The 14,243-nt window shown below is 32.1% G+C and overlaps 1 protein-coding gene across 1 annotated transcript; it reads left to right on the top strand.

Annotated features, from left to right (window-relative positions):
- Nucleotides 1–6,308: 6,308 nt before the first annotated feature.
- Nucleotides 6,309–14,177, top strand: LOC134247620 (nuclear transcription factor Y subunit nfya-1-like). Its single transcript, XM_062729951.1, has 7 exons — nucleotides 6,309–6,507; nucleotides 9,720–9,850; nucleotides 11,475–11,682; nucleotides 11,869–12,509; nucleotides 12,639–12,806; nucleotides 12,969–13,097; nucleotides 14,062–14,177. Exons 2-7 carry the CDS (start codon nucleotides 9,812–9,814, stop codon nucleotides 14,137–14,139), a joined length of 1,263 nt encoding a protein of 420 aa, XP_062585935.1. The 5' UTR covers nucleotides 6,309–6,507; nucleotides 9,720–9,811; the 3' UTR covers nucleotides 14,140–14,177.
- Nucleotides 14,178–14,243: the final 66 nt, after the last annotated feature.

The raw sequence follows: 14,243 nt of genomic DNA, 5'->3' as shown, positions 1-14,243 counted from the left end.
AATAAACGCAGGGGAGGACAAGAAGTCAGTTTACATATGTAATTAATCCACGATTTTGAATTAATTATAACTATAATTAGGATTATACGCTTTCATAATTAACTTATACAAAATACATGTAACTTTTAAATAAGTAAGTGGGTCTACAATAATAAAGGAAAATGTTATTAGGAGTCGACCTGAGGAAAAAAAATACTGAATATTAATTAAAAGGTTAAAAACAAATTTTAAGAGTACAAAAACAAACAAACAAACAAACCAAAAAGCAAGTAATTATAATTTTCTCATTATTTTCATTAAATAAAAAGATTTCTGTTATATGAATTTTCCAATTCCCTGGGTGGTGGTTAATGCAAAATTTAAAACTGTAAATTTTGCTTTTATCTTCACACAGTAAATTGAAATGTTACATGTTTATATGTATGGTATACAGTCATGTTTTAATATTAGTGTCACGTATATTTTGTTACATGTATTTTGTTTAAAGGTTTGTCATTCCTTATTTGACTGCTCTACACGTGGGGCGGGGATTGCCCTCTACGGTGGCTGTAAAAATCCAAAGAATAAAGAAATAATATATTTTTAATAACTGAAGGTCAGAGAGGCGGGGGATGTCTATTCCCAACTTTTCCCCAAACAATATTTTTTGGGTAATAAGGCAATGTATTAATAAAATTTGGTTCTGAGAAAGTTATGATCGACCTAACCCCCGTCCCGACGAAATACGATTTTAAAAATTTCCCTTTTTAAGAGTTTGTCAAACATTTTCATGTAATTATATAAGTTAACTGTTTTTGGATGCCTCCGGACCCCTTTTTAAAAAAACGATGCTATGTCCCTGTACATCTGACCTAAATCTATATATTTTTACTGCCCTTCTGTATTTGAGTTAAACTCGTATTTAAAGTGCTGCTGAATATATGTAATTTATACCTTATCTTCCTGTTTCCACAGTTAAATATATCACTGTTGACGCTGTTTCACTTATATAATGTGTAAGATGCAAAACAGTTCCTTGTTTGTTCACAATCACGATGCATATTAACGTATGGCATGTGTTCCTGTTTCAGTTCCGATCACTACTTCGTCTTATAGCTGTCTTCTAACACCCTAATCTTTTGAAGGGTTGAATCTTCAGTTGTCAATCTATATGACTTGCATTTTTTCATCCAAGACTTGCATGGAAATTCAAACAACTAAAACTACTCGTAAAATAAAATGTTCTTGTTACACACCGTTACATTTTTTAGTAGAAAAAAAAGTTGTTTTTTTTTTCATTATACTCAGCACTTTATATTTATTCCAATTTAATTTTAAAAAAATCAAAAAGCTGACCAAGTCGAGCAAAATGCTTGTTACGCAACGAATAAGCCAACCAAAAATGAAAATTAAATACGGGATCATTTTTTTTTTAAAAGGATTTCATTTCACATTAACATACACTTTCTATAAATTTTCTACAAATTGCAATAGTTAGAAAGCTTGAAACGACACACACACCCTTAAGTTGGCAAATATGATAATTTCTTAATACTATAGCTATTTTTTTCATTTACAATATGATATATTTTTATATGATTGATGACCCTTTGCTGATTTTTTTTTTGAACATAAAGTGCGTCGGGTATCAAAAACATTGAGTAAAGACATCTGAACTACAGAAAATGTAACAATACAAAAATATATTCCTTGTGTTATTTTTTTTTTGGGGGGGGGGGGGGTCTACAGTTCTGCAACTTTGGGTGGGGTAAAATTCAATTTATACGAAGTTTATAGTCCAGTCAAAATAGCAAAAAAATTGTAAAACCTTAAACTAATTGCAACAGAATTCTCTTTAGTATTTTATGTGAGCAAATTAATCCATTGTATTTTGAAATTTAGTCAATTTAATGTTTGGTTAGAAAAAAGAGGAAATATTAGGCAAATAATGAGTTACCGGTATATTGTAGAGTAAAATGTAAACGTTATGAAAATTACGTGAAAAACTTTTCTCTGCTTTTGCGCACTTCGCAAGAAATATCAAGTGCTACATGTTTTCCTGATTGACATTAAATAAATACATAAATAAATAAAATAAAATAAAATAAATAAATATATATTAATAACAAAGGAAAAAAGCCACATTGTTTTATTATAAATCAATATTATCAGGAAAATGTTGTAAACGTAGTTGTTCAATGATTGAAAAGGCACATATTTAGGCTTTGGGGCTATACATGTATTACATTTGAGTCTGGATTGCAGATTGCTTGATACATAGGATTTCACATGACGGTTAGTCTACGCCATCCCACAGCCTTATTAAGCATACAAATAAACAGTCAAACAATTAAACAAATTTTAAAAAGCTAACTTATAGGCTCTATAATTTTTTTTCCCTTCAGATGGAATGGGGGGGGGATTTAAAAGGGATCGATATACTCAAATTGTTCCGACAAGGAAGTGGGTCAAAAACTCTTCATCTAAGTTCGCGGCAGTGAAAGGATGGTATTTCCACCGAGATTTTTCACCTGTCAATTTACTTCGTACTTTTTAGGTCCCTCCAACACTTGCTATGGTCATGAAATTTGAATGCAATACCTGAAGGACAACAGATGAAAGGCGAATAAATAACAAAGAAGCTCACCTTACCAAAAAGAGATGCTTATAAGTTACACGACCTTTGAAAGGGTTGTCGTTAATTTAATGACTTTTTATTATTTTTTTTTCAATTTAGTTTGATATTGCAACCTCCTGAATCGTGCTTCAAATTTCAACTTCAATTTCTTAATTGCAGAACGCATAAATCATAGCACATTTGTAGAAATCACTCTTTATCTGACAAGCAAAAAAAAGGGAAAGAAAAGAAAAGAAACAAAGTACTCATTAGTATACAAATATACAACTTTGAGGTTATAAGAGAATTTGCGTTGGCGTGTTAATCTTCATCAAGTTCATATTGTATCAGGTCATTTAGTAGAACCTTTGCTAAGCAATCTTGAGGTCGCCAGCCTGACAGACAAGGTTAGATGTGGTGGATTAAATTAGGTGTGTCTAAATTAGCTACTGATGGCTCGGAATGAGTGGAACGACCCCACAGGAATTAAAAATGAACCCGGCCAGAAATATTATAGCACATCAACAGAAATGAGTGAAAAAACGTCAGCTCTATTAGTAAACATTTATGTACGTTCTATATCGTTTCATCTTCATAATGTGTCAAGATAAGTTCATATATTCCGTTTCTATTACCTGAGTTATATTACTAAACATGTTCATATAGCTGATTTTCTTCATACCTACCCGAAACAATACAACAACGTTTCCCACAAATAATGTTATTTGTGTCAACGGATACAAGAAAATCCATCGCAAAAATTAATCCTTTGATAGGAACCCATTAACCTGGCTGTCAATTCAAGAAATACATCAAGTACTTTCATTTTTCATGTGCATTTTGCAATTGTAATTGTTTTGTTTATAATTTTTTACCATTCCTTTAGATTATTTTTCTCTTGCAATTTACAATGGATATGATGTAATTTATATTTGGCATGTAATTCACTACATTTTCAATAGATGTGGAAGTTATATGCTTTATATAAAGTATTAAAATAAGCAGCAAATAATTAATACACTTAATTATTCCTTCAGCTTCAATGAATACCAACATCGAAATAAAAGTTTATATAAATTTTTAACCAAACGTGTTTTTATTACTTTGCGCCATATGTGCTGAACAACAAAAGGCCGTTGAACGTTGAACAGCCTTTTAAAAATATCATACAATTTTCAATGTGATTTTCTTAACTTCAGTTGAATAATAAAGTGTTAAAAAATAACGAAGTGCAAGAAAAAAAAAATTCTGAATATTTCAAATACAATACAGCTGATGAAAATGTCAGAGTGAATTTTTTTAATACTTATTTCCTTTATTTTCCGTGAATATGCTTAGTTTTAACAAAGGTGATTTTTTTTTTTTTTTTTGCTAAGTAGACGGTTTTTCCAAATAACTACTATTTGGAGTTCTTTATGCATATTTGCTGTCGAAGTAATGGTTTCACGATAGATCTGAGTTATTTTTTTTAAATGTTGTTTTTGTAACCGCCCGAAATTATTTTCATGTAGATTCGCCTCGAAACAGTAACAATTGTCGCCCAGAATTTTAATAAATTGACAAAGCTTTTAGCATTATACATCCTCATTCTGTAAAATGAAGAGGGCGTGAACATTTCACAGCAACGAAAAAATATTGGCTAGTCTGAACATGTCAAGTATCGCTCCTTCTGATTGGCTGAAATTTGTATTGCTTGTTCTGAGTCACATGGCTGGTTGTGAATAAAATTGAATAAATCAAAAAGACAAACGATATGTCCATGTTTATTATATGAATTTATAACATATGCTAACGAATAAATTTTCAAAATGAGATGCTCTCTTAAATATATTTACGACCAAGCTCAGCAGAATCTCTGGATAATATAAGTCGTATTTTTCCTAAGGCATCATAAAGATTGGACAATTTCAAACCGTAAAGGAGACAGATATGATGTTTATATATCTTTATTTGTTAAAACGTGATAAACTTGATAACCTTAATTAAACTGTATTATGATTGTTTATATAAATCTTCTTACTGTTAAGTAGGTTAAATGGCATAACACGGATGTAGTTTATATACTTATCACTGACAATACTTCGCATTTTTTAAAGAGTCGGGCAACTGCTGGCTTTAATTTTCTAATAAAAAGGAAAAATGATTTCATCTAAGTGGATGCATTGTTTCATTTATAAGCATGTGTAATACTGCGACACGGTTTTGTTTTGATTATAAATCGTATTTCAACTTGATAACAAGGAAGTATACATGTAGTAATTTCTTAAAAGTCATTTAATATATATACGTTTTTCAGGACAATGTTAATATCTATAAAACAAAACAGATACATCGTAGAATATATGTAAACGATTTTTTAATAACTCATTATTAATTTAGGTAAGATACAATTAATGATACATCGTAGAATATATGTAAACGATTTTTTAATAAACTCATTATTAATTCAGGTAAGATACAATTAATGACTTATCTATATAATTAGTCCGTTTACAGGTGCATGACTAGACATTACATGGAGGCTACCCCATCAAAGGAGTGAACATCTGGTACTATATTTGCCATTCAAACTCAGTGGCGAGGAATGAACATTTAGCACCCTGTTTCCGCCATGGTCTTCTGTAGTATATACTAATCGATTCTCTTTGCACATTAAAAATAATTGAATTTGGAAGTAAAACATTAGTTTGCCTTTTGATGTTCCATGCCCAAACGACAATGCTTCATAATATACAATCGATAAACACTGCCATGCAATCATGTTATTGGTTAATCGACGCATTTCCGGATACCCGCCGTTTCACCAATGAGAATCTTCTTCTTCATCCAGAGCCTACCGACAACGTGTAAAACGCTTTAATTGCATTGTTTTGCCGATTAAGTTCTTTTAATATTTAATGATAATGTTTTACACATGAAGTGTCTGTTTGCATCAAATGCTAAAAAATAAAATAGGTATGACCATATCAATTCCTTGTTGAATGATTTTGTTATTAAGATATATGTCCATTGTTACTTTTTTGATGGAGCTAACTTTGATGTATCCTTGAGCTTGGAAAAAGTGCAACCGGTGCTACCAGGTAATTGCATTCCAAAGTCAACATTAAGTCTACAATTTTACACAACATTTGGCTACATAACCTGGAAACGAGTCTCTTTACCTACAAAAAATTAAAGAGTTTAACGTCTGCATCTGCATAGTTGACATCTTAATAATAAGATTTGATTGATACTATGTTGTCTGTGCAGTTAGAATTTTTACAAGCCAGAACAGTCATTTATAGCATTGCAGATTGTTACCGCAATGGTTTATATCATTTCAGCATGCTTGACTGGCCTCTCATGACAGCCAAACGCATTCGAAGTTTGATAAACCAATGCGGTTTGTGCTTTCTCCAGAAGACAACTAGCTAAATCAGTTCACCTGTAACATACGTCCCATGTAGAATTATATGAATGGAGACAATACTACCTGTATCACGAGGCTTTGAATATTCCATGTGACCTTTATATTTCTAATAATATTAGCCAATCAAAACGCAACTTCCTGTCAACTCGTGCTATAGTGCATTGCTTCCTTTTTTTATCCAATAAAGAGTGGTATCCCATATTTGTTTATTTTAACCACTTGATTTAACTTCCTATGTTTAAAAATAAATATCGTACACATGACAGTTAAATTCATTATGTATTTAAAACCCGACTTAAATATTCTAAGCTTATTTTCAATGATGCTTTGTACATAACAGACATGCAACTTTGCATCGTTAATATTTGGACAATATTAAGTGTTTTGTGAAATATGTGAATGCATATACGAATTGTGACAAATTAAATAAACAATAGACATAGTGAGGAGACATTATTTTATGCTTCTCTTGGAATTAATCTTAGAAATTGGGATCTTACAGGTGAGTGCAATTAATCACAAATTATTTTCTTCGCCATTAATTTATTCCTTTAATTATGTTTTAATTGAACAGCCACACATTTTATCATTTGAAATATACAAAAATGGACTGATTCAAGATCTTGCAATTTACAACGTCCAACACTTTAACTGGTTAACTGTCGATAGCATGGTTCGATTTCTATACTAAGATAGAAACGATAAACATACCCGTTTGTTTTAAATACCTGTACATGTAATGAATGCAAAAATTACATGTTTAAGATGTATAAAATTTTGAGTATGGTTTTAGGCATTCTACAAGAAATTCTAATCAATGACATCTTTTGTGCTGGACTTTTTTCCTGATACTACATAACCTGATATTTATAAGAGTAAACAAAAAGAATATATTTCTTAATTATTCTTAATTAATGTCATATGATACCTTTTGCATACAAAGAACAAATGATACGAGTCAATTAAATATTTATTATTATATTTATAAAGAGTCTTGTTTTAACAAAAAAAAATGTATCACCAAATAGAATGTCTTTTAATATAGTGTACTTCTTTTTATATTTAAGACAAGAAATGAAACATACAAAAATTAAAAAAAATAATCTGAACTGTACTGCTCAATTTGTAATTTATAGAAAGTCTCCATTTTACAAGTAACAAATGATAACTATTCGATGAGTAGTAGTAAAAGTATTTCTGCACAATTCATTACAATTTCAACATATGAAATATACAGGAAGGATATTTTTTTGTTCCGTTCAGACAAATGCTTTAAGAGTAATATCAGAGACATTGACCTTGAACTCAAGACATTGACCCTGGACTTGCTGACTTAAATTCATCCCATAAGAAAGATAATTATCAAAGACTTGCATTTGATCCAAAATACAAAGCAGTTAATCTGAAATGAAATATAATGAAAAAGATCATAATTAAGAATTTTTTAAAAAAAGATTAACACTTTTCTGAATGCCACTGATTAATATTTAGTTATAGCATACGTAGTAATACACGATTATTGATAATTTTCTTACATGTTTGCTCTTTAATATCTGAAACAAAAACTAAAAATTATAATAACTGAGTTTTTTTTATATTTACATTGGATGGTAAAATTTTTATTTTTTATACTTACATTGGATGGTAATTAAAACAATTTCAAGAGACGTGCGTGGGTGTCAGAAAGAACGTTACGTTGAGCATTTTTTTTAAAATTTGCAAATCTAAATATTCAAACAGACAAGAATTAAAAAGAAAACTGTCAAATACTTATATACATTGATAGTATGAACAGAGATAATGAGACGGAACCAACACACACCTCAAGCTCTTTAGTAAATGCTTTCATGATATGTACATAATTTACGAGTTTGGGTCAGTGAACTTTATAATCTCTCACCTCTAGTTCTCGTTATTAAACATATACTGATTTCTTCCTATATAAAATTTAGACAGTAACGTTATAAAATGTGAATAATTTTTCTAGAAATCTCTGTGAATGGACTAATCCCCTTGTGTTAGTTATATGAGCTAATCTATGAACAATTTCTAAAACGAGGTAAATTATTGACAAGCAAGTTGATGAAACAAGAATATCAACGGTCTCGTTTAAAGTCATCATTTCGTAAATTCTATGGTCGATACAATGAACCTGTCAGCAAATACAATTTATCATTGAGACAAATGCTGACTGACGTTTTTTATACTAACTGTTAGTCCATTATTTATACACTGAATTGACGGATTTTTCCGCTATTACCTGACTAGACAAGGAGCACACGGCGGGTGTGACCGGTCGGCAGGGGATGTTTACTTCTCCATGGCACCTGATCCCACCTCTGATGTTTTGGAGGTCCGTGTTTGCTCTGCTCCTATTTTGTATTGTTTTATGGACTTTGATATTGAATACTGTTCGTTATCTCTATAGCCTTCTAATCCCTGCTTGGAAGCTAAGGTTATCCGTAATCCTCTAGATTTATTTTTGTATCGGTCTAATAAATTAAGGACTAATCCCCGTGCATTAGTCCGGAAGCCAATTCCCCGTCATTCGAATCCTCTATTTTTTTTTTTTTTTTTTTTTTTTTTTTTTTACTTTTGTAGGTAAAAAAAAACAGTTGAAAAATATATCATTGAGGGAGTAAGCAGGATTCCAGACCCCAAGACAAATAAAAAAAATAATAATTCTGATAACAAAACAATTTTTTTTACACCATATGTTTAAATTGGAATATTCTACAAACCTACAAATATTAATATTGTATGTATTATAAATCAAAAGCTACTCAAAATCTTGCTAACTCCCTTAATGATATACTTTAACTATAGATTAACATCTAGTGGTCTATTTTGTATGAAGATAAAAGTCTTAATTGCCTTACATGAATAAAAAAAAATATCAATATATTAAAGTCAGCATAAACAATAAATTAATTCTGGATTGCAAAACTATTTTGTTTATTCAACGTAAATTCGAGAAATTTTGATGGCTTTTTAATATTTTACCCGTTATAGATGACAAGTTATACATTTTTTTCTTTTCGTCAAAACAACCCCACTATGCTTTATTCAGTTAAAACAAATAAAATAAAAAGGAGCTAACAAAGTATTGAAGGGGTCAGATGTCAACTTCATTGAAATATCATATATATACATATATTCTAATACATACATATTTAAAAATTATGTAAATTTATACATGTGCAGTGTTAGAGTGAAGAAGAAGCCTTGGGAGAGCGAGAAAAAAGAGAGAGGGAGATGTTTTCTACAAGCATTTATCTTTGGGCATCATGATAACTGTAATCCTTAATTTATTTAATAAACAAATAAATTCTGGAAAAATTATTATTACTTTTAATATCAGCCTTTTTTTCTACCTGTGAGAGCGTTCTTCATTAAAGGATTTCGACATTTGTCTCAAATCGTTGTTTATTTGTTAAAGTTCAAATTAACGCTTTACTAATCATCCCCTAAGAAGGTGATAACAACATAGAGATTTCTTGCGCAAGAAATGAAATAAATTTGCGTACGGTACGATATATTTAAGACTCTCTTGTTTTTCTAAAGTGTATATTCACGTCAAATCTTTTGACGTTGATAGGTGCTATTTGAAAAGCCTATGAGAAGCCTATGAGGAGACCTCTTTATTGATTGCATTACTGAATGCAAGCTAAAAGCTGAATGCTTGGATTTTTATTTGCTGATTTATAATTGTAGAGCACGCACTACCGACAGAAGTAGACTCTGCAAGGAGAAGAACGTTGTTTCGTCAAATTTTGCCGCCAAATCAACTTTTTTGCTCATCAAACATGCATGTTCCGGGCCACTTTGGCCCAATGCCACCTCAGGTAACTTTTTTATTCCTAAAATACATTAGATACACGTTTTAAAAAGTAAGAATGTAGCTCAAAAGCTGTTCTTTTTCTTGCAGTAAGGTGCAAGCGGGAATAAGAACAAATTTCTTAGAGCATGCAGTATTGGTATTTACAGATCTTTTTCAAGTTTTTTTAAATTAAAAAAAAATGCATTTAGAAACTGTTTTTATAAAACTGGTCCTATTCCCTCGATATTTAATTATTGCATATCTATGAAATTTAACATGTCACACATGCATGCTGGCAAAACTTTTTAATTTGAAAAATTGACTCTTGATCGTCTGCAGTGTTAATTCTTGTTTTCTTAGTTAAGTGATTACCATTTTTTAAAAGACGTAACAATGTTTTGCGTGAAAGATTTTGAAACAGCAAGCCAATCGAACACTCTAGCATCAACTTCTGACAGTGATACTTCTGTAGGAAGATTCAAACACCCGAAAAGAAGATTCTTATAATTTCAAATTCATATTCTGTAGTTGCAGTTATTGTCCAAACACATGTCTTAAAGACAGTCTAAAGTTCTCTCGATCCCATTTTTTGTACTGATATTTTTCATCAGAAGAGATGTTAAGGTCATTGAGAACTGTCAATATTCAGCAGGGATGGGTAAGGAAAACTACGATAACATCACTGGAGGGTATTTGTATTAATTACATCTAATTTGTGTAATATGTTCTATTCATTGTACAAAATCACGAATGAGAATTCATATGTTATAAGGATTGTGGAAGTATAGAAATATGGATGATTACTATCATTTTTATGTGGATGATAAATTTTTATGCAACAAAACGCTGCACTTTGAAATCGATTTTGATGAGAACAAAAAAGAACTTGTGCGTGTACGTAAGGAAGATGTCCTCGAATCCTTCTTCGCACCTTACAAAATGTATATGGATCTTCTCTCTAGCGACCAAGCCTGTTCTGCAGTAAGAAGCGCAAAACTTTTTGAAATATGCAGATGATTATAAATACTTTGAAAAATATCTTTTTTGAGTGTAAAAAGCGAATCCTAAAAAATCCAGAAAACGTCTATGAAAAGTTTCGTAGTTATCACTAGTTGCAAAAATTCTAACAAAGTACAACCTGAAAATCAATACTGTATTTCTTAATGTGCAGATGTGGATACTTTTTTTTATTAATCGTATACTAGATATAATTAAACATTTATTTACTTAAAGATATACAGTATGTTGTTTATTGTACCGGTAAACCATACAGATATAGCTTACGGGTGCTTGTATTAGCACGATCAAAAATAGATACTGACAGATCCTTTTACAAGGATCAATTTTCATATTTTTTCATCTTTTGATATTTATTTGACATAAATGTGTAATTAACTTTTTCAACTTTCAAAAACGATGCTACGTGCCTGCAAGGATCAATTTTCATATTTTTTCATCTTTTGATATTTATTTGACATAAATGTGTAATTAACGTTTGAAAGCTTGAAAGGCCCGGGAATCGATGGAGGGTTGGGGGTTCCTGTCTAGAAGCACCTGTCGAGATTGACACGCTCTGGAATATTTTGAACTTGTCACTTTTTTCATTTTGAAATTCACACATGACCGCGCATCTGATTCTTTGTTTCCAGCTTTACCTTGCACAACAGCAACAGCACCATCAGCACATCGACATGAGGAACTACCAGGGGCGGTGCCACCCCGCCTCGTTCCTCCACCCCATGGACGACCCCAAGATCTCCCATTATGAAGACCCTCACAGACTGAGACTGCCGGTCAATTCATCTTCTCACAACAATTGCATATTAAGGCAACCGGAAAGTCCCGTGTCACACAGAAGTAAGCGTCCTTTCTAGTGAATTCTGAAGAATAAGAATAATTTCCTCGTTTTGTATAATATTCTTATGCAATGCATGTTTTGAGCAATGGGCAAATGCATTTAAATAAGAAAAGAAAGCATTGGCTATTACGTCACAATTTTATGGAATTCCTGTCTTAAATTAATACCTGATTCAATTTTTATAGACAGCCAATCCTCCTCCTGTCCAGTCTCTCCAAACTCTAGTTGTGGCAGCCCAAGGTCAACACATTTTCCAGAAATGGTATCGTCACCACAACAATATGACAACGTCTCTCATCTGCAAAGTCCAAATTCCACATTTCATTCAAATCAGCATGGATTCCCCCATCCTGCATTCCCGCGCAGTCATATCCATTACAACGACAACGGTCTTAACAATGGTGAAAATGTCCGGGCTCGAAATACTGTGAATCGGATTGACTCTCCAAACAATGGTAATGTCATAGCATCTCCAAGTAAGCCTTACTACCAGTCCTCTCCCTCGCCCAACCAGGCTTATAGCGGGATACCCCAGTCCCCGTACCTCCAGAATGGGGTACCGATGGTGAATCCATACTCCAGGGCCTCTCCGATGTATGCCTCTCACCCATCTTCACCCACAGTTGCAGGCAGACAAACTTTCAGTTTCCCGACACAGTCATGTGCTATTTCTCAACAAAACGCCAACATCCAACATTCGCCAGCCATTCATTGTCCAGATAGGATGCCAGAATCTATGGACCCCGGCAGCCCCGCGATTCTCCCCCATTCAGACCCACATCAGTACCCCGAGGGATATCCCACACCCCAGCATCCACAAATCATGGTGTGCAAACTTAAATTAAATTAAATTTAAATTGAAAAAAATTAAAACATACGAAACTGTATTTAGGATCTTTGATTTTTGTTTCAAAACAATTGTTTCAGCGATTTCAAGTGAGTTTATGTCTTTTAGGTTCTGAATGGAGAGAATTTGCACCCCATGCAGTGTCCATTCCCAGTAACTGACATACAGGAGGATGAACCACTGTACGTTAATGCCAAACAGTACCACAGGATTCTGAAACGGCGACAAGCAAGGGCAAAACTACAGGCCCAGGGCAAAATTCCGAAAGAGAGAAAGGTAAAAATTACTTTTTTATGTATTAGAAGATTTCAAGAATTTGTCTAAAAGTAGAAACTGATATACGGAATTCTAAAACAGAGATATTCAATTTGGTTCAAAAGCAAATAATTTGGTTGAAATATTTCAAATTTATTAAATAATATATTTTTCTTTAAATAGAAATATCTTCACGAGTCCCGCCACAGGCACGCGATGAACCGCTTCCGTGGCGAAGGTGGTCGCTTTTTCTCAGCCAGTTCCAAAGAAATCAAAAAAGAATTGGAAGATCCTATCAAAAAAGAACCAGAGGTAAGAGCAAATATTTTATCTTTGACTCTCGATTAATGTTTCTTGATAAATTAATCAATCTTAAAAACAAAACCTTATTACCAGGAATCGAGCTCTGACAAATTTTGGACCATGTCATCAAAGATAGATTAGTTTTTGACGTCTTTTTATATCTAGCAAGTCCTTAAGTAAATTTAAGCTCTCTCTGACTTGACCAAACTAGAAAGAGATATGCAAGAAGGATTGCTTACAACTATATACATGATTTGGATACTGCATCTAAATATAATATAAGGAAAAAATGCCCTTTTTCAAACATCAGTGAGTTCTTAGCATACTTTGGAAACTTGCAATGGCGATGTATTTATGGATACTTTTCAGATAAACTTTGGATGCCGTGTCTGATCTGTATTTCTAAAAGAGTGTCTAAGGATTTCAGCGTATCGATTCCCAAATAATTTAGATATACACTGACCAAATTGTGTGAATGAATCAACCAGAAATGTTTTCTACTAAATTTGCTTTATATACTGTATTAAACCTAAATTTTCCACATAGGTTGCAAGATTAAAGTTTATGAAACGAATGAATTCAAAAGAAACTTCTTCTATAGAACCAATTTCAATCAAACTTGCCGAAAAGCATCCTTGGGTAAATGGAGTTCAAGTTTGTTGAAATTCTAAAAGGGGAATTAAATGAAGAAAGGCAAAAATCCCCCGGTAGATTGTCCTGATAAATTTTCTTCTCCAGAAGTATCGAGCAAGACATAAGAAATTTGTGAAAACTTCCTGACTTAATGTATCTTGAAGTTTGTTCGCTTCAGGGCCGTCGGATCAGATACTTAACTGTACAAATGTAGCACTTAAAAAAGAAGTACTACATGCATCTTACTGAACATTTATTTGAGGCTTTATTTTTAGTGTACAATTCTTAAATTGAACATTACTATCTTTGATATTATAATAAATGTTTTTTTCTTTCTTAGGATTTTGACGAGTCCAGTGTAAAAGATTCGGTTTACCTGGATTTCAATGATGTACACAAGAAAAGTCTAGAGATGTGAAACGAAACGTCTCAAGCTACTTTACTTTCTTGAATACTTTGTGAGATTTATATAAGACTAGAGCAAACATTCTTTTTATTCATTCATAGACCTTTATCAAGTGA

The sequence above is a fragment of the Saccostrea cucullata genome, unplaced genomic scaffold (genome assembly GCF_032062105.1).
Source record: "Saccostrea cucullata isolate Sc308-1 unplaced genomic scaffold, CSIRO_AGI_Scuc_v1 ctg143, whole genome shotgun sequence".
Taxonomy (NCBI): domain Eukaryota; kingdom Metazoa; phylum Mollusca; class Bivalvia; order Ostreida; family Ostreidae; genus Saccostrea; species Saccostrea cuccullata.
Note: the sequence above shows the minus strand (reverse complement) of the source record. Positions and strands in the feature narration are given on the sequence as shown.